Source organism: Aythya ferina (assembly GCF_964211825.1).
Source record: "Aythya ferina genome assembly, chromosome: 2".
NCBI classification, from domain to species: domain Eukaryota; kingdom Metazoa; phylum Chordata; class Aves; order Anseriformes; family Anatidae; genus Aythya; species Aythya ferina.
Window position 1 is genome coordinate 19815981 of NC_140297.1, and position 25397 is coordinate 19841377.

Below are 25397 nucleotides of genomic sequence, written 5' to 3' on the forward strand. Positions count from 1 at the left end.
CTAAGACCAAGTATGAGAGAGACATTAATAGGATTTTCACATGCAGTAGCCATTCAGACTAATAAACTGGATTTTGGATTTTACCTTTCCTCCATCTAGGAGTCTAAGAACCAACTACGGAGTTCAAATGACTGCTTGGGAGTTGACACAGAGAAGCTACCATTTTATTCCTTGTTTCTGCTACGCATAAAGCAAAAGTCATCACAACTTCCTCTCTCACAATGTAAGCAGCAGAATCCAGTCCCTCCCTCTGTTCTCTAAAGAAGGGTCAACCCACTGACAGAAACAAAACAATCACACATACAGGGAACATGCCAGCTCTTGAGCTGAGCTGGAAACCAACCAACCAGGCTCTACTAATCCAAACAAATCCTGCATCAGCCCTTTCGGAGCGGCACCCTCCTCCTGCAGAACCACAACAGGAAGTCTCCTCATCTGCCAGGCACCAGCAGCCGAATGACATTCAAGGAAAGGCAGGCAGGGGAAGCGAGCACATGACAGCTAAGTCCTCTCTACACGCTGCTGCCTCCCGGTCCTACACGCTCCTCACCTACTGGCTGCCCCTAGAGTAGGTTTTTTTTTTTCTAACTTGGGAAAGGCAGGGAGGGCAGGAACTGAGCGCAGGAAGAAAGAAATACAGCAAGAACTGCCAGAACGGAGATTAGCGAGAAGTCATGTGAAAAAGGAAAGGAGTTTCCTGGAGTCTTTGGACTGCCGTAGCTGGGGTTGTTAACAGGGTGCACAGGAGGAAGCATAATAAACACAGAAGAGGTAAAAGAGGAGGAAGAGGGGGAAAAATGGAAGGCCTGCTCTTCCTTTCTAGCAGTCATAACACAGGAAGTCACGGCGTAGGACGTCTCCCATGGGGGAAAAGCCAGGCAGGCTGGAGGGCCACGGGGTGACAGCCCGGGTTAACCCAGGGAGCACGCGGCCCTCGAGGGGGCCAAACGGGCTCCGTGGGTGACAAGAGGGACCTGGGGGTGTAAAGGGGGGCGAAGGAAGGGGAAAGGGGGGCTGGGGGGGGAACTAGGCCCAAGGGGAGCGGGCTGGGAGGCTGAGGAAGGAGCGGGGCTGGGGGCAGCGGCCCCGCGCACTCACCTTGATGCACTGCGACATTGCAGCCGTGCCCGTCGCAGTAGACGAGCGGGTTCTCGGCCCAGCCCCTCTCGTCGGAGCACACGCAGCACCCGCCGATCATCTCCTTCATGCTACTGGAGAACTCGCCCTCCAGCGACACGGGCAGCAGCAGGGGCTCGCTGGACACCATCTGCGGGGCCAACACAGCGCCGTCAGCCCCCCCGCACACGCGCTTCGCCCCCAACCCCTCACAAAAAAATAAAAAAATAAAATAAATTAAAAAAAACAACAACCCCTCAGCCGCTCAACCACCGCCGCCGCCTCCCCGGCGGGCGCGCGGGGCCCATGCCCGCCGCCTCACGGCCTCCGCTCGCCCCCGGCCGGGCTGCGTCAGGCGGCAGCGGGCGGCGAGGGGCAGCCCTGAGGCGGCGGCGGCGGCGGCGCGCAGCGGAGCGGGCGGGCGGGCAGGGCCGCGGCGCAGGCGCAGTGCGGAGCCCTGCGGGGAAGGCCCGGGCCTGCGGGGCCTCCTCCCGGCCGAGCGATGGCTGCGGGGCCGCCCGCAGCACGGCCGCGCTCCCCCCCCCCCCCCGCTCCTCCCCGCTGAGCGCCGCGCACACGGCGGGGCCCGCCCGGCCACCTGATGGCCCGGCCCGGCCCGGCACGGCCCGCCCGCGTCCCCCGCAGCCCTCCCCGCCCGCCCCGGCTCGGCTCGGCTCGGCTCGTCCACCCACCTCGGCGTGCTGCCACTCGGCGTCCCCCCCCGGGCGAGCCATGGCGGCGGCGCCGCCGGGCCGGGCCCCGCAAGCCCTCGGCGCGGCTCGGGACGGCCCGCGCGGAGCCGCCCGCCCTGCCCTGCCGAGCCCGGGCCTGTTGCTGCCCCCCTCCCCGCCGTGTGGGCTGGGGGAGGTGGCAGACATGCGCCCCGCTCCCACCCGCGATGTCACTCTGCTCATGCCCCCTTCAGGAGGACTGGAGGACTCGCCCCCATTCCCGCCCTCCCCTCTCCTCTCCTCCGCCGCAGCCGGCAGAAATCGTGGTTGTGTTTTTTTTTTTTTTTCTTTTTTTTCTTTTTTTTTTCTTCTTTTTTTACTATCTTGTTTATTTTCCCCCCGACGTGGCTCACGCCTCCCCGCTGCCAACTTTTATTGTCCTGTTTATGTCCCCTCGGCGGGCCTCGCCGCTGCCCCGCTCCCCCTCCTCCTTTGCCCTCCGCTCCCTTCCCCTCCGCCAGCCCGATAACGAAATCCTGCGGTGCCAATTACACCTTCCTGCTCCCAAAATCAGCCTGCGTGGGTGCAGCCACGCGTGGCCACCCCGGCAGCGGCAGCGAGGGGTTAGGGCAGGGGGCGAGCGGGGAGGCCGCAGGCACACACAAAAGCCACCAGCTCCCAGCCCTGCTCCCACGCGGGTGGGGGGATTTCGGGTGTGTTTTGGGGTGGGTGGGTTGGTTATTCATTCAGTTTACCTAAAATAATTCTAATTCTGTTGTCTCTTTTAATTAAAGAAAAAAAAAAATTAAACCTGGCAGAGCCGAGGTGGTCAGCAGGGAGGAAAATCTCAAGCCAATCTCTCATTTCAATTCGCCATTGTGAGCAGGTATGCCTATAGCAGAAGGAACTAATTGTGGCGATTGGTAGGGGCACGGAGAAATGAAATGCAGCCTTGCAAAATTCTGCTCACTCGCTTGCCCCGGGGCCAGTATTTTATTTATTTATTTATTTATTTATTTTATTTATTTATTTAGTGTTGGGCGAGGAAGATGCAAGTGATTTATCTTACCATGCTAAAAGGCAGACGAGCAGAATTTGCGCGTGGTCTGTGCATTTGTGGTGGTGATTTTGCAAGGCCGACATAGTTGACGCAGTATCTGTGCAAATCACTGCTGAATTATGTACGTTCCTGGACGCGTGGCTACCTAGAACTCTGTATATACACGCAGGGCTAGTTGTATTTTCTACAGTGTTAACTAATAAAACATCTGCACTTGCGTACAGGAGTACGAAGAAAAACTACGCGTAAGGGAGAGGTGGGATGTGCACAACTCTCTACCCTCTAGAGACATCTTAGTCTGCAAGTTTGTATGCAGGGTATCTTAGGTCAAGCTCTTTTCTCTCCTTGAAAGTTTTGAGTGAAATTATATAGCTAGGAGAAGAATGGAGGGCAAGGGAAAAAGGAATGAGGGAGGTAGCTTCCTACATGAAGGGCCCAACCAAATACGTGAATAACAGCCATTTCAGACGCATTCTACACATTTCTCTGTAAATGTGTTTTTCTAATATCTCTGGCAGTTTAGAAATTTTTAAGGCACATGTAAAAAAAAAATAAAAATAGGGGTGGATTGGAACTTAGTATGTTTCAGTTTGTATAAAATAATTCAGATATTGCTCTCAAAACAACCATACCCCACACTAGAATGTTCTATCTCAACAGTGAAGAATACAAATTTGAACATAAACTACTTATGTGATAAAACATACTTACAACACTTTTTTTTTTACTACTTTTAAAGCTTGTTAAGAATACCCTGAAAATTGCAGGTGCAAGTAATTACTTTGTAAGGAAATAAAGCAATATCCTAGTGTTTTAAAAAACGCAAATTATTTGGAGCTGATAGATACAGTGTCCCAGCCCTTCTTCGTTCTTGTCAAGAAAATGACATCTAATTTAAAAAGCATTCTCAATGATTCTGTTAACCCTGACAAGAAAAAAAAAAAAATCATGGTACAGCAGCAAATCTGTCCTTTATTTCCCTGACAGGTAAATTAAAATAAATATCCTTTTAAAATGAAAATATATTAAGTATATTTTAATTTGTTGGATAAATTTATACATATAGTAAGCTTGTATTGTAACAAACAATTGTAATTTTTTTTTCACACCTTTTTTTTTTTTTTAATTCATTGAGAAGATCTTCCTGCAATATCTTCTTTGAAAAGCAACTAGTACGATCCCCAGGTCTTTTTTTTTTTTTTTCACGTTAGCAATTCTGAATCTCAATTTTAAGTTTTATAAAGAAACATCACCAAGGAAAAAATTAATCACTTTGCAACAACTTGATTAAAGCCGCACCGAGGCAACAAGAACATATTCACGATAAACCTATTGTGTGGTTTTCAAATAAAAATACTCTAATCTCACACCATGTAACACCAGCTCAGTAGTGAAGATCCTGAAATTTTGCTTTGGTCAAAATTCAGTCAAGCCTAATACATTCAATTATTTAATAAAACATTTTTTTTGTATTTTTTTTTATGGATTTATGTTTAATTATTTCAATACAAAGAATGTGCATGGACTGAAAGAAACTCCATGACTACCACCTTATGGTACCGTGTAATATTTGATGGAAAAATTTAGATAACCTCTTGATAGTTCTGTAAAACAATCATTTAGAGGAGACCTTTGAAATGCAAAATAGGAAAAGAACTGCATTACCACTAAATAAATACTGCAAACGCTAAGCCTGTAACAGCTATGGAATCAGAACATAAAATCTTGTAGCATATATGTTCTTATGATTGTAGTATTTAATAAGCATTGACATGACACAGAAGGCCAATTTTCTTTTTGAAAAAAAAGAAGCCTGTCCTTCTTATAGTGATATATAAGAGATTAAAATAATTAGAGAGGAATATAATTCAGTGAGTAAGAATGAATAATTTCATTGTTAATCTAAATGCAAGGAGAAAATCCAATTGTCTTAAAAGAAATATACAAAACCTAGGAGCAAAACAAGTTTGATTATAAAAAACATGCAACAAGATTATATGTATTCATATTTTTTAGATAACTTTTCCAAGTAGGATGAAAGCATGAGTGAGTGAAAATTACACTGTCCAAATGCAAATAGTTTTAAAGAGTTTAAGGGATTCCTGAAGAAAATATTAACATACTTTACTGCATAGCACTTTAGCTTCATTAGCAAAAATAAAGAGGTATTCACCTTAAATTTTTACTACCAACTGATCAGTTCCACCAATAATGCTAAGATTGAAATACTTGTTTTAAATTCCACTGTTTTTTATCTGCAACGTGCAAAATCACTGTAAGTTTGGTGAATAAAACAAAGCACTGAACAAGAAAAAGTCTTTCATTTACAAAACCACATTATCAGTTGGGTATAATCATCAGAGGAGTCTTCCAGGAATAACAACAACAGCGAAAAGCACAGATTTTACAAAAAAAGCATGCTATATTAGAAAACATGCACTGACATTGGAGTTGGAATTGCAGAGTGAGAAAACTTGCTTCTTTACAGCAAGTTCTTTAAAGCAATTTTCTCACAGCCATTTTTACTTCTTTTTCAGTTTGGGTCTTTGTTGAGAAAGCTTTGATCTTTACCTATGAGCAAAAGGATACATGCTGCACAGCTAAACATGCAACTGAGGCCGGGCAAATTGCAGTAACCGAGCAATTCTCAATATGTAGAATAATATATCTCCTGTTTATCTATTTAAAATAGATTGATGTTGGTCTGCCTTTTGTTTCTGTGGGTTTAAATCATTAACAGTCTTCACTGAAATACATTCTAATCGTGGGCATTTGCTTCATTCCCGGGAAGGCAGTAGCAAAATGGTCACTTTACACAAAATAGAATGCGACTCTTGTGTGTTGACCTTTGCACGTAGTGTGTTTTAAATGACAGTCCGCCTTGGATCTAACAAATTATTTCTATCCATGTTCAATTTTGAAGGATATAGCACGTCTACAGAACCCATATTAAAAATGTTAATGCATCTTTCCAGGCTTACTCTTAAATTATACTAAGTAAAGTTTTCTTTTCCCTTCTATTCTTTAATATCGTGGCCAAATCTGTATTTAATACTTATCCAAGTGCAATTTACTGAATAATTAAAGTGTTTTTAACATTTAAGACGCAGTCACTTCTTCACTGGGAGTTTGCGTGTTATATATTTACACGCTATGCAAGTACAGGTAGTAGCATCAAAGGTCACGTCAGTGCATCTCCTGGACACCATGCCTCTTCATATGTTGTGCTCTTTTCTTTTGTGCGAACATAATTACAAATTTTGTAATTCCTTAGAGTGCAAAGAAAGGGGGAAGTAATTTCACCAACTATTGTATTCATTTTCTTGTTTTTAATTGTATTATCACCTTTGGAGACTTTGGTAAATTCCACTTAACTAGCAGCAATGGATAAAATTGGTGGTTTTCAAGTACTGCTTCTCTTACTAATGTTGGCATTTAAATGTTAATTTCAGACTGGGGTTTACAGTAAACACGAAACAAGGGATTTTCTTTGAATGAACAATCTCAAACCAAAATTCTAAATAAGGGATCCTAGCACGGGATATCTTTAAGCACAGTGATTATTTCCTTTTAAAAGACTTAACATTCCCTAAGTGATAGAAGTTAAAAGATTTAAATGTGACAGTTAATTTATAATTCTCTACATTAAAAAGGCATTTAAATGTTAACCACATTTTTATGTGAGTCAAGTCAAAGTAATGATAATTACAGTATGATACAAAAGAACCTGAAATAAACTTCTAGCAAACCATATTGAATATTAATGTTTTATTAAGCCCTGAAAAGCTGGGTTAGTAAACTCTGGAATTTAGATTATATCCGCCTTCAACATAACATAGGGCTTTTCTTTAAAGAATAATTCATTTCAAAGTTTGGATTTTATGAGGTATGTATTAATTCATTGCATTTTTATTAAATACATTTACGTCGCATCATACCAAAACCAAGCCTCAGATTACTTTTCTTGCATAGGCGTACCTCCGTGTAGGATTTGCTAAATTAACATTCCATATAAATTAATAGCCTTTTTTCGTGTTCGTTGTGTTATGATCAGCAGTGTGATACTGTATCGTGTCACAGGTCACATTTATTTGATTTCAATTCAGGAATCGTATCTGTACTACACAATAAATACGAGAAACGACATGCTGAATTTCCCATCAAATACCTTAAAGACAGACCTATTTTAGATGGATTTGTATAAACAAAACACATATAACTAATATAGGCGTGGGAAAGGAAAAGCTGGTTTGTTATATGCTAAAGCAAATTGGAGTAAATCAACCGCATCCGTGGGCTGTATAAGCAATCCTACTCTGCTTTTCCCAGTACCATTTGGACACAACAATGTTACTTTTTTATTTAAAGTGTTTTCTTCTCAACAAGGGGCCACCACTTCGCAATCTCAAAAACACGCCCCAGAATATGTTAATTAATTGCATTGTGTCTCTGAAAGAAAGAGGTTGCCAAATGCAATAAAAAAAAAAAAAGTCTTTCGATCAGTGAGCTCTGTTCCCACTGCTAGTTACCATCTAATTTCAATTCCCCACATATATACATACATACATACGTTTCTTCTACCATTTTGACCATTAAAAACTCTCGAAGAGCGAAAGTCTAACTTGACCACATAGGGTGTATCTGGGAAGCTTAACATTCCTGGCGAATTAAGCGCGCAAGCCTCGGATCACTTTTTGTCAATCTTACTATGGTAGTTCAGAGTCGGGAATGTGGGTAATTTTTATATCGTGGTACTTCCCAATTAAAAGTAACAACAATGCTCCTTTGTGAAAAAAATAAATAAATATCTAATATACGAAACACGTCAACGCATTCCGCACAAAAACAAAATAAAGAGCAATGAATAACGGCAACAAACGGTCTCTCCCTATTTTTTTAATCTTTCTTTTCAATAAAATAGTTTTCCAGCAGTAATATATTGTTTCAGGAAATACAACAGCATTAAATGTCTTTTTGAAGGACGCTTTCGAAATTTGCAATTACCTTTTGAAAATTGCCAGGCAGCAAGTAAGAGTAAATGCATCTCCGGAATACTCAAGCAGGAGAAGCAAACCAAAAAAATCTTTTTTTTTTTTTTTTTCCCCTCGATTTTAAAGTTAATGCCTTGAGATACTACCAGAGCGGTGCTTTCCTATTAACTATTTCTTGTATCTTCGGCTTTCGAGTAACATAGCTGCTTTTTACCATCCGAACTGAATCGGGCTTTTATTTGGAGGAATCCCACAAAAGACTGCAAGTTTACAAAGAGTGAAAGAGAAGTCCCAAACTGTATTATCTGAAACAATGACTGCAAGCATGCAACTTCCCAAGTGTGTGCGTGGGGGGAAAGTCACTTGAGAATAATTTTCAGCTAGGTGCTATCTGTAAACATCATCCGTTAACTTCTTTTACTTGTAGAATACATAAAATGGTAAAATTTTTTTGGTGATACGTTTAGAAAAAAATAGCTAGACATCAATCCTAACCTTTGCAAATCAATTTCACAAACTCTGAAATAACTTGCTAAAAATAAGCACGGTTCTCCTAGAAAGGATTTTCTTAAAAAAAAAAAGTTCTCTAGAAATCCTTTCGTCATCAAACACAAGCCCCTATCCGTTTTAATTTAAGCTTCAAGAAACAACGTGCAAAGACACATTTTTTTTCCCTTAGAAGATCAAGGGCACTTGTTGGAAATTTTCTTGAAAATGGAGTTAGTCGGCTCTTCTCTAGGTAAACACAGGAGAAACTGCAGGTCTGAGTGGCACACCGAAACAATTTGACTTGCAATTATTTTTTAGGAAAAAAAAAAAAAACACAAACACTTTTCCTATAAAACAATTTTTTAAAACCGACATACAGCAATCACTTGGAAAAAATAAAATAAAATAAAAATCCAGACTTCACGGTGTTTAAATGAATCAGATTAATCTTCACTTTTATAAACAGACCATTAAGACGAGTTCCTTCCCAACTTGGGCTACATTGACCACTCCAAATCCTGCGGCTCGGAGCTGTTCCTCTCCGTTCCTGCGAGGAGTCCCGCTCGCCTACATCCATCCACCCGGGCGCAGATCCTCCTCCACGCCCGGCTCCGCTGTCACAGGCGAGTCCCAGCCCCGCAGCAGCTCCTCGTTCACCCTTTTTCTGCCTGGAAAACCCCCGGAGCGGCTGCCTCGGGGTGTGTGGGGGGGGGGGGTGGGGGGGGGGGCACAGGGCCGGGAGCTCCCCGCTCCTTGCAGCAGGCAGTGGCCTGCCCACAATGGGGCTGGGGGCCCGCAGCACCTCCCCGCCCTGCTTCCCCCGGAGCCCCTCTCTCGGCATCCCCCCCCCCGGCGTTACTCACCCTCCACACTCTCCCTCCCGCAGCTCCCTATGGTGGTGGTGGTGTTGGGGGGGGGGGTGACCGGGCTGGCCCGCATCCAGCAGCTCCGCCGAGCCTATCCCGGGCTCCGGGGCAGCCCGAGGGCCTCCTGCTCGCCGCCCTGACCCCACCGCCACCACCACCACCACCGGCCCCGGCCGCCCGCATGCCGTGAGCACTACCAGCAGGAGAGGAGGAAGCACTACAGACGCCGCCGCCGCCGCACCTGGGCGCTGCAGTGCTCGCCTCCTCCCTTCAGGGGACGGTGCTGCACACACAAAAGGCCGCGCAGCAGCATTGTTCTCCTCCCTCACCCCCGCGGGCCGCCAGAGGGGAGAGGAAGCGCCGGGGACGGTCCCCAGCACCCCCCCCCCCCGCCTCAGGGGGGTCCCCCCGCCGCCATTTCCTTCCCTCAGCCGGGGAAGGGGGGGGAGGAACGGGAAAGGAGAGGGAAAAAAAAAATAACAAACCCACACGCACACACAGAGGCACCGCCACGGCGCCTCGATTTAAATAATTGCATAATATTAGGATTTAACTCATAAATGTTTACACCCGCGTGATTTGATTAGCGTCACGTCTCATTTCCCGAAAGCCGCTGACGAGAGGTGCGGTGCAACGGGAGCGCGCCCGCGATGTTCAACAGGCGGAGACTCCCCGCACCCCCACGCACCCCTTCCAGGGGCCTCCTCGGCCACGGTTCCCCCCCCAAAAAAAAAAAAACCCTCCGGGGCCCCGAGGCGCGGCCGCCCCCGCCGCCCGTCAGCGCCGCGGCTCCCGGGCGGGCGCTGAGGAGAACCGCGAGGGGGGGGGGAAGGGGGCGGGCACCGGAGGCTCGAGCGCGGCACGAGCGCGGCCGGCGCGGGGAATTGTGGGTAGGAGAGCGGCCCGGGAGGGGGGAGGGGGAGGGGTGAGGGGTCAGCGCCCGCCGGGCCCCGCGCCAAGGGCGGGCGGCGCCTCCGCGGGGCGGGCGGCACCCGGCGGCGGGCGGCAACCCGGGATCGGCCCCGGGACGATGGGGAGAGGGGTGACGGGGCTCGAAGGGGCTGCCCCGGAGGAGAAATGTGTGGAGGGGACCGGGCACGGCGCGGCGCGGCTCTAGCCTGGCCGCCCTTTGTGGCGGTGCGCGCTTCCCCGCCCCCACCCGCTCCGTGCCGCGATTTATGGCGTTCGCCAAGAAATCGCCAATTTCCACACGGTCCCGGCCTCCCCCTTCCCGGCAGCCGGGGAGCGTGTGGCGGCGGAGAAACAGCTCGAAACACCACAAAAACACCTCAAAACACGTCAAAAACACCTCAAAGCCATCCCCAAAACACCTCAAAACACCTCAAAAACACACCAAAACACCTCAAAAACACCCAAAAAGACGTCAAAACCACCTCAGAACCACCCCAAAACACGTCAAAAGCACCCCACGAAGCACCCACCCGGGCCCCATCCGCTGCGCCCGGTGCCCGTTCCCTCGCCTCGTCCCCCCGGCGCCCCGAGGCCGAGCTCCGCCGGGCCCGGGGGGGAGGAGGGCCCGGTGCCGGCCGCCTTTGTTACCGCATGGTGGGGCGAGGCGAGGCGAGGCCGAGCCGCTTACCTCCGTGCCTTGCCGGCTGCCCCCACACGCACGCCTTCCCCTCGGCTTTAAAATGCCCGGTCCACCTCGGAAGTGAACCGCAGCCGTCGGGAGAGTTGTGTGTGCCGCGCTTTTTTCGCTCCCTGCTCTCTCTCTCTCGCTCTCCTTTTTTTTTTTTTTTTTTTTAGCCTGAGATTAAGTTGCCGAGCACGTTGTGGCAGGCTGGAGCCCCCCGCCTCGGTGAACGGCCGCGTTTGGGACCCTCCGAGGGAGCTGAGGGCAGCGGGGGCCTGGGCCTGAGCCCAGGCAGCGGAGCAGAGCAGAGCAGGGGCTGGGTTCTGCTCCCAAACATAAACATTTCTACCCGGGGCAGCCGAATAAAACAGGCATTTTAACGCTGAAATGTAGACGAGCTCTGCCCTCGGACGAGGCGAGCGAAAAGCAGGCCGGTGCTGCCCGTGAAGGTTGAGGGGGAACAACCTCCGAGAGGAATGCGCTCCCCGGGGGGTGGATGCAGAATCTCAGTGTCTCCTTTCTTGCAAAAAATAACTGGCATTTTTTTTCCTTTTTTTTTTTTTTTTCCTTCTTCCCTTTTTTTTTCCCCCCTTGCGACCAGATCCGAGGGGATCCCTTTTTCCGATTCCTTTGTAGCCCAATCGGTGTTTAGCACCCAGCCGCACGGGCAATCCCCCCCCCCCCCTCCCCGAACCAACCCTTGCTTTAATCTGATTATGATGAGATTTGCTGATACAATGAATATTTGCAATGATCCCGGTGTCTTGGTGAATGGGATGGATTTCCAGCCTCCCGTCTCCAAGGCTCACACACACACGGGGGGGCGTGACCCCAGGGCCCCCAGCACCCAAGGGCGCTGGGTGAGCCCATCCTGGGGCCGGGACCACCCCCCCCCCTCCCCAGAACCCCCTTCCCGGCTGGAAAACGACCCACCAGGGTCCCTGGTGTCTCCCCTGCCCCCTCCCCAGGCAAAGTGGAAGGCCAGTTCCTTTCACAGGGCCGCATTACAGCCCCCAAGGTAAATAGGGACTCGTGGGGGGGAGAGAGGGGGGTGAAGGGGGAGAGGGGCTTCTCTTTGATAGCGTTTAATTGGAATTGAAACATTCTAGGGCTGTAAACATCCTTTATTTATTCAGCACACATAAGCGGGCATTGTTTTATCACCATCATAATTACGGTGTCCTTTAAGCTGACTGATAGCGGAGGAGATAAGGGAATGCGCCTGTAGCTCCAGCTCAAATCGCTGCCTCTCCCCGGGTCACCGGGATCCGCACAGTCCTTGGAGATGAGGAGCACCGGAAGATTGCGGCCTGGCCGGCCCTTACGTCATGGAAGTGATTTGTACCACATTGCTAATTTGGTGCAATTCATAACCTCCTGATCTCCCTTGCTCTCAACCCCTTGTCCCTTTGCAGGGTACGTTTTTTAGGATGTAGCTCCCTGGCGGAGAAATTACGAGCCATCACCCATGTGCAGGAGAGGATCTTATTTCCCAATGTTTGTTGCTTTACCTTTGTCTAATTAAAAATGCAAACTTTTAGGAGCCTTTCAGAACAAAGCCTCACCAAATCCCCTTTACGTCCAAGGATTTGCAAATTTATAAAGGCTGCATTGAATTCAGCATGGGTCAAGGGGCAAAAAAAGGGTAGAAGGTCACTGCATTTTGATTATGGGTCAGTAAACAACATGGCATGTAGTATGTGTCCAGAAACTCCTGCTAAAAAAGTATTTTAAAACTACCGGGAGTAGCAAGCTCAAGAAATAGCCTTAGCTCGCGACCATTAAAATTTGCACAAAATTCGAAGGCGCAAGGGACGCCCCAGCCCCCACGGATAAATTACAACTTAAAAAGCACTCGGCAGAATTCGACATTGCTGCTTTGTTTAGGAAAAAAAAAAAAAAAAAAGGAAAAAAGGGAAAAGAAAATACCCACTGAAACTCCTAGGCATAGCGGTGTTGGCCAGATTATGATTTTTTGTTCGGGCTGATGGTTGGCATTTCTTTGTCCTACATTTTTAGGAGATTTAGTTATACGTTCTCATTTGTTGTCACACCAGAATTTACGGCAAATTTTACGTACTACAGTCACATTTGGCTGACTTTAAAATAGCAGAAGGATCCCATTATACTGTTCTTTGACCCTATTATATTTACGTTACTGGACTCTTTGTGATAGCCTCTAGCTGCTTTCTGTGTCCTCCTTGAGCAAAATATGCACAGCGATATCTAAAAGCATGGTATAGGGCTAGAAAAGAAGTTCTCATTTGCAATCTATATTTCTGCCCAGAGCCGGGAAAGCAAAAGGTTTATTTAATGCTTGTCAATACCTGGAGACGTGGCCCAGCACTTAACAAATAATAATAAATAATAATAAGACTCAAATAATGTGGCAATCCTAGTGTGAAAATGCACGTGACCTCTTAGGTTTTCCTGAAGATTTTCAAAAGATTTCTCCCCATTAGTACAACTGCTGGTGGACATCGCTGTTGCATTTCCCAACTCCACGTTTAAAAGACTGTAAATGGTGTGTGCATTACTTCATTGCAGAAGGAAGAGGTCAGGCTGAATTGCGCTGGTATTTAAACATAATCATCCTATGAAAATAAATCAAAACATCGCGTAAAAGGAGCATTTCAAACGCTACGTGCGTTTTCTTTCTGGAACAATGTGGTTAAGCGCTTCCCCGCGAGCACGTATATTTTAACACAAGTTTACCAAAATGAAAGTATGCGATTCCCAATAAATGGGAATAGGTCCACGGCGAGCGATTATGAATATTATTTTTTCTCTTTCTTTCCTAATGAGGTTTATCCTTCGGCCAGACAGCTTCAAGACTGAAACGCTACTGCCTATAGAGTGGAGATTGCAGATTGCACGCTACTCAACGTGAAAAGGAGCACGTTTGATTGATAGTCTCGGGGTGTGTGTGTGTGTGTGCCCTGTGCTCACAACTCCGCGGAGTTGCATGCATGTGGATTTGGCAAAAGCGGGCATCTCCGGGCCTCCTTATCTGCAGAAAGGCGAGCCAAACCTCCATGCCTTTAATCATGTGCATCTTTGATCGCGACTGAGGGGGACACCGGCCACGGAATTAACAAAGAAACTCCCTCGTTTTCCAGAGAGGGCCACACGTCCGGCCGGCTGCGCGCACACATGCACAGCACACCGCCACGCAGGCGTCCACGCAGGCTGCGAGCGAGTAAATTAGTGCCTAACTTTGCACCTAATTGCTACCAGACACCTCGATTTTTTTTTTTTTCATTCTTTTTTTATTTATTTATTTTTTAAATTTTAATCCTTTCGGCCGCCTTGCGCGTTCCCAAGCCCGGCCGTAAACGTGGCTCGCTATTGATCGCCGTTCCCCTGCGTGCGTGCAAATCCATCTGAAAGTCCCCTGCCTCGCGTGTGCGTGTGCAAGGGGCCCCCGGCGGCCCTTTATCAGGCTCTCCCCCGGCGGGCTCCAAGACGACCCCGGATGCACAACGCGTGCTGCTGGCCCGGGGAGAGCCGCCTGGTTCGCCTCGCACACAAAAACCCGCTGGAGAAGTAGAGAAACAGAGGGCTCCGGGGGAGCCGGGGAGAGGGATGCGGCTCAGAGGGTGTGCGGGTGCCTGTAAGTACGGGGGGCGGCTCGCACCGCCCGCCGCCCCTCTCCCCTTCGACCCGGAGGCTCAGGGCTGTGCCTAGCCGGGAGCGGAGCTCGGCCAAATAGCCGCTCCTGCTCCGAGGCGTTGGATAGCGCCGGAATGAAGCAGACAAAAAGGAGGCATTTTTGAAATAGTTGCCGGAGCCCGCTGCCAGCCTGTCAGCTGCAGGGACTGCGGGCGGCCCTGCCTGCGAGCCCCCGCACAGGAGCCCAAAGCACCCCAAATGCCTGCAAACGAATGGCTTTGCAGCCCAGAGGGGCTTTTTTTCCCCCTTTTTTTTTTCTTTTTTCTTTTTTCTTTTTCTTTTTATTTTTTTAAGGGGGGGCGTTTTGTGTTTTTCTTGTTTTCTTTTTCTCTATTTTTTTCCTTTTTTTTTTTTTTTTTTTTTTTTTTTTAACGTCTGCTGAAAAGCTTTCCCGGACTTTACTGCTCCCTCACTGTTGACTCCCTAGCCTTAACCTTAAAGCAGGGGGAGGAGAGCAGCGGGGAGGGGGGTGGTGTGTGTGTGTGTGTGCGGGGAGGGGGGGGGTGTTGGCGGCGTATAAGTACATCAGGAGGAATTTTGAAACGACCCTTATTGTCTCTCGCTCTAGAAAGACCACGGTGGTTCCTTTTTAACGGGAGCAGCTGTTTTCCCTCGCAACTTCGCTCGCAGCCCCCCGAGCACGGCTCGATGCCTCTCTCCCGAAAGGCGCACGCTGCTCCAGCCAGCTGCAGCGCCGGCTGCCCCGGCGGCTGGCATTAGCTGCGACGAGGCATTGTTCCCCGCTGCCTCTCGGGCGCGTTTCAAGGCTGAAATATCACGAGATCCACCCAGTGAAGCCTTTGCTAATTCGAGGGACGAAATGTAATTCGCTCTAGCTCCGGTTTCTCGGACGGGAAGGCTCTCCTTAGCTTCCCGAGGGGAGAAGTAGCCACCGCGGTTTCGCGCACACATGGATTAAGTTGAACAGCGGCGATTTTTTACATCTGCACGGAGAGAGCAACAGTAGTCCAGGGCTGACTTTCCTAAATCTCTGCCCTCCGAGTTAGAGGCTCCTTTCAATAGACTTCCTCAATTTCCGGATGCACTCCTCGAAATTCCCAGGTCTCTCTAGAATTCCTGCGAAACTGGGGGCTCGCCTGCATTTCGCCTTGGCATGCGAGGCTGCCTCTTTGGCAGGGCGATCTCGCTCTTTATTTTAGCTCTACCTGACGGGGTAACGCGAACTCCCCGCACCATGTTGCCAATACACGGAGTGGATATTGACATTTGGAATTGAAGCCTTTTTTTTTTTTTTTTCCTCCTTCCCTCTCTCTCTCTTTTTTTTTTTTTTTTTTTTTTTTGCCAAGTCCCAGAAATCTGAGATGTCTCATTAATCTCACGGATATGTCTAATTCTGGATGTGCAGCGATACATAAAAGTGCTCGTGTTTGCAGCCAGTTGAGCGCTGGATGCACGGCAGAGCTTGGTGATTTTTTTCTTTTTCTTTTTCTTTTGCAGCGCCTAACGTGCAAACCGCGAGCATCATTTTAACGTGACAAGGAAGAGGCACGCAGCTATCGCAACATTTTTCGAAACCGTCGTGGCTGACGCTCGAATAATTTCACGTTTCTCCGAAGAGGTTAAACCTGCGTGCTGCTTCTCCGAATTGATTTTAGGGGGGCTGCTGTAAATGGAACATCAAAAAGCTGCGGCAGGGCTACCCCGAGCTGAAGATGCAAACTGCAGGGCAGGAGCATCCTAGCCCGTTGCAGAGCCGTACATTGTGTGTGCCAGCACTTTTTTGTCATTACGTAAAGCCTCTTGGAAGCACCTTGGATATTTCGCATTCTCCTTTCTCTGCTGGAAGCAATCAGCACGCAGGAATCCTGACGTGGGCTCGGGGACTATAGGGCATTCCAGCTCGTGATCCGGCGCGGTTAATTGTGAAAAGTGTATACATTTCTGGCTTATCTATGCTTTGTTATGGGTCTGACGTGAGCCCACGTCCTCCTCCTCCCCCCTCCCGCAATACTACAGGCAGGATTTCGGTTAAAAGTGGTACAGTGTCGCGGTGCGGGGACCCGCGATATCCAGGCAGCAAAATAACCTTAGTCCCCGGCTGTAAAAAGCTAATTAAGCAGAAGAGGAAAATCAAGAGAAACTCGAAAATGTAAGTATTCCCTCTCGTTAACAGCCGAGCCTTTAACTTCGGAGCTCCAGGAAGGGAAATACCAGGCTGTTCTGCACGTTTTCGCTAAGCTTCGCTTTCCGCACAATGCAGAAGAAAATACCAGCTGAAAACGGTTACGTTACCGAAGAATTTTCCATCGCCACGATCAGACTTATGTCCTTTAAAACCACGGCGTGCACAAAAGAGCACCGTTTGGCCAAAAGAGCCTGAAAATACACGAAACGACACGGGAAAAAGCGTGCAAATCCTTCGTCTGGAGCTAGCGAGGAGGAAGTCTGAGAGGTCTGAGCGTATTTGAGCTCAGATTGTTTAATAGAAAGATTTATATACTAACTGTATTATTTACTTTGGGAGGGGAGGTGGCAGTATAAGGGTATGCTAATTAGTGGGAGATTTTTTGGGGGAAGGGGTGGAATATCAATTTTTATTGCATCACCTGTCAGGAGTGTCCAATCAGCGTTGGCTTTAGGGGAATTAATTGATGAAGGTGTCTCCGGACGAGCTCACTTCACTCTGTCATTTTATTTGTAGCTAAAGCAGCGGCGGGAATAGCAGCTGCATTTCTTTTCTCTTCCTCCCTTCACATTCCATTATCATAGTTTCCAATGGAAAAGCAGGGAATGAAAGGGAACAGGTACTGATCTTCAGCAGCAACTTAGAGAAACACTTTGGCAAACCTGATTTTTAAGATTATACACCGATTGTAGTCTCACGGGCTTTTTTTTTTTTTTAATTTATTTTTTTTTCTTTTTTAATTTCGTCTAAAGTTTGGCACTTCATTCACCAGGAATAACAGCCTTTGTTACATTTTATTAGCAGGATGCCTTGAGACAAATACAGCATCTGGCTGAGGATTGTGTGTGTGTGGCTTTTTCTTTTTTTTTTTTTTTTCCTTTTTTTTTTTTTTTTTCTTCTCTCTCTCTCTCTGCAAATGCTGGGAATAATTTAATTCACGAAATGGGAGACCTGAAGTCGGGTTTTGAAGAGGTGGATGGCGTGAGGCTCGGCTACCTCATCATTAAAGGAAAGCAAATGTTTGCACTCTCCCAGGTTTTTACAGACCTGCTCAAAAACATCCCGAGAACTACCGTGCACAAGCGAATGGATCATTTAAAAGTCAAAAAGCATCACTGCGACCTGGAGGAGTTGAGGAAACTCAAAGCCATCAACTCCATCGCCTTCCACGCCGCCAAATGCACCCTGATCTCCAGAGAGGACGTGGAAGCCCTGTACACATCCTGCAAAACCGAGCGCGTCCTCAAGACGAAACGGAGGAAAATCGGCCGGGCTCTGGCCTCCAGCGACCTCCGGCCGGAGCCCGCTCCCGCCGACCCCTTCTGCGGCTTCTGGAAGGAGAACAAACTTTGGCTGGGGCTCAGCGACCCCCCCCGGCCCCTGCTGCCGCTCCGGAGGAAAGCCTTGCGGCCGGGGGCCGCCGCCTCGCTGCCGGCCTCTCACCTACCTCACATTTTTAGTAAATACACTGGCCACAGCCACCCAGACCTCGCCCGGGCGCCTCGCAAACCCCCCGCTCCCTATGAAACGGCGCCGGCGGCGGGCGGCTGCGCGCCCCTCCGCGCCCGCCCCCCTCCCTCCGCCGCCGCCGCCGCCTCCTCCGCGGCTCGGCCGCGGCTCCCGGCCGCCGGGCCCCCGCCCCTGCCCGCCCGCTGCCGCCGCCGCCGCCGCCGCCACCACCACCACGGGGCGGCCGCCGCCGTCGCCGCCGCCGTCGCCGCCGCCGCCGCCGCCGCGGGCGTGCTGGGCCCCCCCGGAGGCGCCCGGCGGCCCCTGGCAGCGCCGCGGCCCTGCCGGCCCCGCGGAGCCCCGCGGCTGCCGCTGCCGCTGCCGCCCGGCTTCGGGCCCCCGCCGCCGGTGCCGCCGGGGCCGCCGGGCGCCGCCGGCTTCGCCGAGAGCGGCAGCAGCGACTCGGAGTCCAGCTGCTGCTCCGGCCGCGCCGCCCACGACTCGGACTGCGGCTCCAGCCTGTCGAGCTCCAGCGAGGGCAGCTCGGAGGAGGAGGACGAGGAGGAGGAGGAGGAGGACGAGGAGGGCAGCGGCGGCTCGGAGTCCAGCGAGGGCAGCTCGGAGGAGGAGGAGGAGGAGGAGGAAGAGGAGGAGGAGGAGGAGGAGGAAGAGGAGGAGGAGGAGGAGGACAGCACCTCGGACTCCGACTCCAGCTCGGTCTCCAGCCAGGTCTCGGTGCAGAGCATCCGCTTCAGGCGCACCAGCTTCTGCAACCCGCCCGGCGTGGTCCACGCCAACTTCTTGTACCATCTGGCCGCCGCCGCCCCCCGGCCCCCGGCCCCGGCCACGGGCCCGGCCCCGGCCCCGGCCCCGGCCCCGGCGGAGCCCGGCGGGCCGCCCGCCCTCCGCGCCGCTCCCGGCGGAGCCGAGCCCGAGCCGCCGGAGGAGTGGGGCCGCCCCGGCTGGGCTCCCGCCGGCCCGGCGCTGCTGTGCTGCTCCGGCGGCCTGGGGAGCTGCTTCGCGGAGATAAGAGCTGATAGGGTATCTGAGCTCACATTCCCACACTCTGAATTTTCCAATAATGCCAAGAGTACTGACCTAACAATTAACTGTGTTGCAAAGGGGGCCTCTTCACCTAGCCCAAAGACAAACAATGCATTTCCACAACAAAGAATACTCAGAGAGGCAAGGAAATGCCTTCAAGCAACTACTACACACTGTGCAGATAACAATACAATAGCTGCTAGGTTCTTAAATAATGATTCTTCATCAGCGGCTGCAAATTCAGAGAAAGATTCCAAAATCCCTCATTGTATTGAATTTGCCACGGATTTGCCCTCTTTACAAACTGATCCTGAGGAGGATGCTGCTTCTCCAGGGGCAGCAGCAGCTGAGCTCCAGTGCACTGATACAGGCAATAAGGCATTGCCATTCCTGCACAGCATTAAAATCAAAATAGAGGACAGCAGTGCGAACGACGAGTATGAGCCTGACCTTACAACACATAAGCTAAAGTGTGAGTGCAATGATACTAAGGATGAGTTTTACGGTGTGACTGAGAGTAATAACCAGGACGCTTTATTAACAGCCAAGGAAGATTCTGCATGCACTGAGAAAGAAACCACTTCCTTAAACCCGCTGACTCAGAGTCAGGTCCTCTCATGCACTTTAGGTACTCCAAAACCTGAGGATGGGGAGTATAAATTTGGAGCGAGGGTGAGAAAAAATTACAGGACACTGGTTTTGGGAAAGCGACCTGTACTGCAGACTCCTCCAGTCAAACCAAATTTGAAATCAGCTCGAAGCCCACGTCCTACAGGTAAAATTGAGACACATGAAGGAACACTGGATGATTTTACAGTTAACAATAGACGCAAAAGGGTAGCCAGCAATGTAGCATCAGCAGTGAAAAGGCCATTTAATTTCATGGCAAATTTTCCCTGTCCACCATCACTAATTATTGGCAATGATGGGGATTTGTTGCCAGCTTATTCCTTAAACACCACTAAGGATTCCCAACCACCTCACAAGGCCCATCCTGTATGGAAATGGCAGCTGGGCGGTTCTGCAATACCTCTTCCACCTAGCCACAAATTCAGGAAATTTAATTAATAAAATAGTTTGGAAAATATTTTCTTGAACCACCTTTAACTTTCTTACGTTTTTAAACTCTGCAGGATGGTTTGTACCAGCCCATTAATGCTATACACGCTTTTGGAATCCTGTTTTATCACATTGTGAAGACAGAAACCGGATTACTATTTTCTTTACCGTTACAACCATGGTTTTTGTTTTGGGTCTTTTTTATTTTTTTATTTTTTTTTTACTGTTTCATTTGTTTTTGTTTTTGGTTGGTTGGTTGGTGCTTTTTTTTTTTTTTTTTACTTTTTTTTTTTTTTGGGTTACATTCCACAGAGTACTTCAGGCTAAAGACTCAAGTTAAACTCAGTTATTATGGTAGAGCTGGAACACTTTACTGTTTAAATGCTAATAATGCACCAGTACCTCAATTCAACTGCTGCAAATAAATGTCAAAAGGTTGAATAATAAATATTAGAATGAGCCATTAAATTTATGCACTAGATTTCGAAAATGGAAGTCTAACTGTTAATTCAGTTAAAGTTTGTTAAGTTACATGGTTGCACAGTAAGGGTTCACTATAATTCAATGTGGCAGCAGCCTACTTTTCGGGAGCTTTGTTTTCGGGTGTAGGGGTGTCTCTTTCTAAGAGCAGTTGCACTTACTCGTTTTTCTCCGGTTTGCAAAGGCTGGGGTCCGCCTGCGACCCCAGGACTGGGAAAAGCTGCCTCATCTGAAACCAGTAAATAAATGTGGAATTCTATTTTTGGTAAAGGGTGTCTTTTTACTTGTACAGCCACTCTTTGCATTTGGAAAGCCTTTTTTGTTTCACCCAGAGGTCTTAAATAAGGTTACTGTTACCCACTAATGTCATACTTAAGTTGTGGTCTGAACATGCCCCTTACAAACTTGCAAAGCAACTAAAATATTTGCCCGGATAGCAGTACAATTTATGGTCCAGCCCCTCACGCTGGCTGGAGGAAATAGCAAAGCAGTAAATACAACACAGAAAGTGAAACGAGAGGCCATAAGTGGCGAGAATACCCAAAATGAGAATACCATGTTATTCAGAGCTCTCTGGCACCAAAACTCAGGCATTTCTACCGTAGCACACTGCCCGGTTTTATCCTCATCTCTTGCGATTTGATTGTTGTTGTTTTTTGTTTCCATACCATCCTCTCTATGTAGCAGAAACGTTTCTACTGCACGTGACAATCAGAGGCAATTATCTATATTTGCACTTAATATCGAAATAGTCGAACAGGCAGACTTCTAGAGTCTAGCCCTCGGTGAGACATGCTGGTATAATATATTGTGATGATGGAAGCAGTAAATCAAAATTATGGAAATTTGCACTGTTGAAAAGCATGCTTTAGCTTTATTTTCAATTAAAAACACTGTTTAAAAATTCCTGATTCCATACACTTTGAATTATTGCAGAGTTACCCACGGTTTCCTCTCCGTTTGTAAGTTCACTGGTTTTATTTGGAGGAAATACGCTTCAAGAGGTTAACTGTTTCCCTCCCTCCCCCCCAGCCCCTTCGAAAGAAAGGGAAAAAAAAAAAAAAAAAAAAAAAAAAAGGCTGCAGGCCCGAGAGTCGAGGCAGGGCTGCTCGGGGGAAGGTCTCTGTCTCGGGGGGAGGACGGGCACAGCAACTCTGAAAACAATCTGAAAAGTTTGCAGCTTGAGAAAGGCAGTTCTAATTGAGTTGCTGAATCAGCAGAGTTTAGGATGAATAATTGCTGGTTTCTTTCTTTGGATTAGCATTTTATTTATACTAGATCATCCCCAAATTAAATTTTAAGGATTCCACTCATCGATCAATCCCGGGAGAATAATTTATCGTAAATCAAAAAAGAAAAAAAAAAAAAAAAAAAAGGAAAACAAAGCAACAATGTAATGTTTACTGTGTGACTCAAAGTCAACATTTCTGATGGCAGTCCGCTGCCTGGTTTTCAGTTTTTTAATTCCTGCCTTTTGTGATGCCCTCTCCCAACCCCTCGTGTCGCTAAATATTCCGAGCGGCCACTGACTGATTTCAGCTCTGTTTACTATATCCACCGGAGTTTTCCTCTCCTTGTAAAAAGGCCCAGGCTAAGAATACCTGCAGCCAAATATATTTAGAAAGAGTAAACAATTGCCTTTCAGTGGAGTTTCCCTTCCCCCCTGCATGCACACGCACACACACACACACACTCACACGCACACACATCACTTTAAACTGCCAATTGCAAAAGGTGCATTGCATACTTAGCCGCTCTGCTGAAATTACGATGGTCGTGAAAAATCTGCTTACTGAAGTTGTTCTGAGATGAATGTTTACATTCGTGTGTTTAGAGCCGCACAGATTACAGCCTTATTTCCAGAGAACTGTAAGGACGTACCAAACGTACTGCTCAGGAAAGCCCCCAGCTCTGGTAGAAAGCCGTGTCTGCTTGACAAAGGTCTTCCCTTGACCAAAAAGAAAAAAAAAAAAAAGAAAGAAAGAAAGAAAGAAAAAAAAAAAGAAAAAAAAAAAAAAGAACCAAACGCAAAAGCTACAAAGGTGCAATATGCAAACTCGAAACCTAAAATTTCGCCTTGCCAGTTAAACAACGTATCACTTTCAAAGTAACTCTGTCCCCTGACCCTGTTTACTTCCAATTAGAGATATGCTGATTTGGCCAGGAATTGTAAATTACAGAGGTGCCTTTTCAGGTTGCCTAAATAATCCTGGAGGGGGGAGGGGGAGGAATAAGCATAAATTTATACCAAATAGGCTCTGCAGAGTTGAGGACGTGAAATATGGCGCCCGGCCCTGCCAGGGGCTGCGGAGCCCTCAGCGGAGCCCAGACCCAGCCCCGGGACTGGGACCGGGGACCCGGGGCAGGCACCGGCCGGGGCCAGGGCCCTGCTGCTCCGCTGGGCTCCCCTCCACGCAGGCAACATCAAAAGGCAAGAAGTTAAACAGCCAAATAATTTTCACACGTGTACACCTCAGTTTAGTGCAAGCCACTAACAGGAGCCTTCGCGTTTTTTACTGCCGTTGGAGAAATTAGCAAGGTACAATAACACGCAGGGATTTAAAAAAAAAAAAAAAAAAAAAAAGGAAAGAAAGAAATGGTATTCTTTAAAATTCTGGTAGTTTGGTAGCTGATTCTGATGGCATTGTGATTATTATTGCGAGCAGAATTCATTATCATTTCGGCCTTAATACTATCAAGTCGTATCACTGAGTTATGTATAAATAACCCCTTTTCTCCTAGAAAGGTAAGTTCTCAGAAGGAGGAAAAACAAGGGTGTTCCAGCGAGCCAGGTCACAACGTTGTTGTAACGCTTACAGGGGAGAAAACGCAAAATGTATTGGTAATGAATTGCCACCATTTTCCAGCTCCTGGTGTACACAAAACCCAACAGCATTTTCTAAAGGAAAAAGCAGTCTAGGGACGTGCGTGTACTTTCTGGGCCAGCCTCCATAGGTATTTGCCACGAGTCGAGCTCATTGATATATTTTCTGGGAAGATTTCTGTTACCATACTGAAGACAAAAGAAAGTTTTGGACTATGTTTAATTCTCTAGAGCATTAAAAAGGGAACACGTGTAATGCCTTCAGCAACGAGGTATATTGCCTTAAAACATGTAACTTGCAGTTTACAACAATTTACTTTTAAGAAGTGATTGTTCTATAATCTACACTTACTTGACTACAGTGGGATAATCTCTTTACTGGTTGTTTATTTAAAACACCACTACAAGCAATAATGCAAAATAGTGGTAGCTGTTGTATGAAGTTTGCTGTTCAATCATTCACTCGGTGATTTTTTACATGGTCTCTGATCCTTTTTTCCTATAACAGATTTAGTTGCCAATAAATTAAAGTTTCTGCAGAAATGAGAACAATGCTATCATGTTTTTGTTTGTTACTGTTCACACGTGTGAGTAGTTAAGACGTGGAGGTGTAAAAAAAAAGCAGCATTTTCTACACACGGTGGTGAGCCGGAGGAAAATTTCCCCTGTACGCAGCATGTTAGAGAACGTGACATACAGATAACGTTGTTAATCGTGGTTTTTATGGTTAAGATGATTGCTGGAAAGAATATGTAATGGCTCATCCTCGGATCTCTTCGGCCAGCTCCTAGGTACAAAAGCAGGGCCGTCACAGGAACGCGAAAACTAACAGCTAGAAAAACCAGGGCCGAGGCGCTGGGCTCTACCTCGCTAAAGTCACACTCGCAGACATTATCCATGCACAAGCCTCCCCTGGTATTTCAGCCCTAGCATCGTGTTTAAGGACAGCTCGGTGTCACAGCTCCTTGGCTGGGCGCGGGGCAGCCCAGGAGCGCTCCGAGCAATGCAGGGGGCTGCCCAGAGCTCTCGGGAAGGGACACGGGGACGTGGGGTGAACTGATTTTAGGCCTTCCACGTCGCATTTTTTTTACCGTTCTGATATAATTATTTGCCATGCCCTAGGCCCCTCTCTCTCCCTCTCTCCTTTTCACTCCGAGGCGGCCTCACAAGCCCCAGCTTTAAAAGGCCCTAGATGTTTTGCATGAAGCGCTCACAATAGGGGTTGAGGGAATTGACAGTTTCAAAAACAAGGCGCCCTGTCCTTTCCAGATGCCGAGGACCCCTCTCCCGCACCATCCCCTCGTTTGCTCCTCGCCGCTGGTGGCTTTACCCTTAGCATTGCAAATACACGGCAACAGCTGTGTTTGTAAACAGGGGGGGAGAGTTCGGCGGGAGCCGCCGCTCCCTCTCCTTTTAAAGGCTGCCTCCTCGCCTTTAAAAAAAAAAAATATATATATATATATATATAACAAACATGGAGGGAGAGGGAGGAAACCCAACGAGCCCAGCGGGAGAAGCGGGCCCTCGAGCGGCGGACACGGGCCTGCCCGCTCGGCGGCCGGGCTCCCGCAGGCCGCGGGCGGCGCTGAGCCGCTCTCGGGGCGGCCCCTGCGCGGCGGGCCCGGGGGACAGCGCGCCTCGGGCCGCCATCTTGCCCGGCGCCACACGGCCCGGCCCCGCCGGCACCCTCGGCGGCCCCGCCGCCCCCGGGGCTGCTCCCCGCGGCCGGGAGCGGGTGCGGGGGGACGCGGCGAGGCACCCCGCGGGCCCCCGCACTTCAAAGCAGCCTCTCGGCCCCCGCCCCGCGCCCCCCTCCGGGGCTCCGCGGCCGGAGGGCGTCCATCTTCCCCAGCCCCTCCGCCCTGCCTGCTTTGTGCGCGGGGGGCCGCGGGGTTCGCCGCCGCCGCGGCCCCCCGGGCAGAGCCGGGGAGGGGAC

The 25397-nt window shown here is 48.8% G+C and overlaps 2 protein-coding genes and 1 long non-coding RNA gene across 15 annotated transcripts in view; 1 reads left to right on the top strand and 2 right to left on the bottom strand.

Annotated features, from left to right (window-relative positions):
* The window catches only part of MLLT10 (MLLT10 histone lysine methyltransferase DOT1L cofactor), a 123151-nt gene extending 121106 nt beyond the window's left edge, over window positions 1-2045 (bottom strand). For 6 of the 10 annotated variants that reach the window (XR_014690585.1, XM_084511937.1, XM_084511936.1 and 3 more), the window contains exons 1-2: window positions 1809-2045; window positions 1099-1267 (exon numbers count right to left, since the gene is read on the bottom strand). Coding sequence is in view for 8 of the 10 variants with exons in the window: in XM_084511937.1 (XP_084368063.1) it covers window positions 1099-1267; window positions 1809-2030 (391 nt within the window). In the remaining 2 variants the exon portion in view is untranslated. Of the gene's footprint in view, window positions 1-1098; window positions 1268-1370; window positions 1528-1808 lie in introns of those variants that run through there. The other 4 variants (XM_084511939.1, XM_084511938.1, XM_084511940.1 and 1 more) reach the window with 3 other exon arrangements.
* Window positions 2046-6600: 4555 nt separating this feature from the next.
* LOC311433149 lies at window positions 6601-11627 on the bottom strand. The gene is made up of 2 exons (XR_014690586.1): window positions 9191-11627; window positions 6601-8995 (listed from the first exon to the last, which is right to left on the bottom strand). It is a non-coding gene; the product is annotated as an uncharacterized lncRNA (long non-coding RNA).
* A 1056-nt stretch (window positions 11628-12683) lies between these two features.
* SKIDA1 (SKI/DACH domain containing 1) lies at window positions 12684-23995 on the top strand. 4 transcript variants are annotated; one of them, XM_084511949.1, is made up of 2 exons: window positions 12684-19873; window positions 20232-21058. In XM_084511949.1, the coding sequence occupies exons 1-2, from the start codon at window positions 17548-17550 to the stop codon at window positions 20252-20254; spliced, it is 2349 nt and encodes a 782-aa protein (XP_084368075.1). In that variant the 5' UTR covers window positions 12684-17547; the 3' UTR covers window positions 20255-21058. The 4 variants fall into 4 exon arrangements, with proteins under 4 accessions (XP_084368075.1, XP_084368073.1, XP_084368074.1 ...); XM_084511947.1 differs by having other exon boundaries at window positions 12684-15521; window positions 15918-21058; XM_084511948.1 differs by having other exon boundaries at window positions 12684-14400; window positions 15918-21058.
* Window positions 23996-25397: the final 1402 nt, after the last annotated feature.

Excerpts from the sequence above, each read along its gene's own strand:
- SKIDA1 (XM_084511947.1), top strand. The coding sequence starts at position 17,548 with ATGGGAGACCTGAAGTCGGGTTTTGAAGAGGTGGATGGCGTGAGGCTC.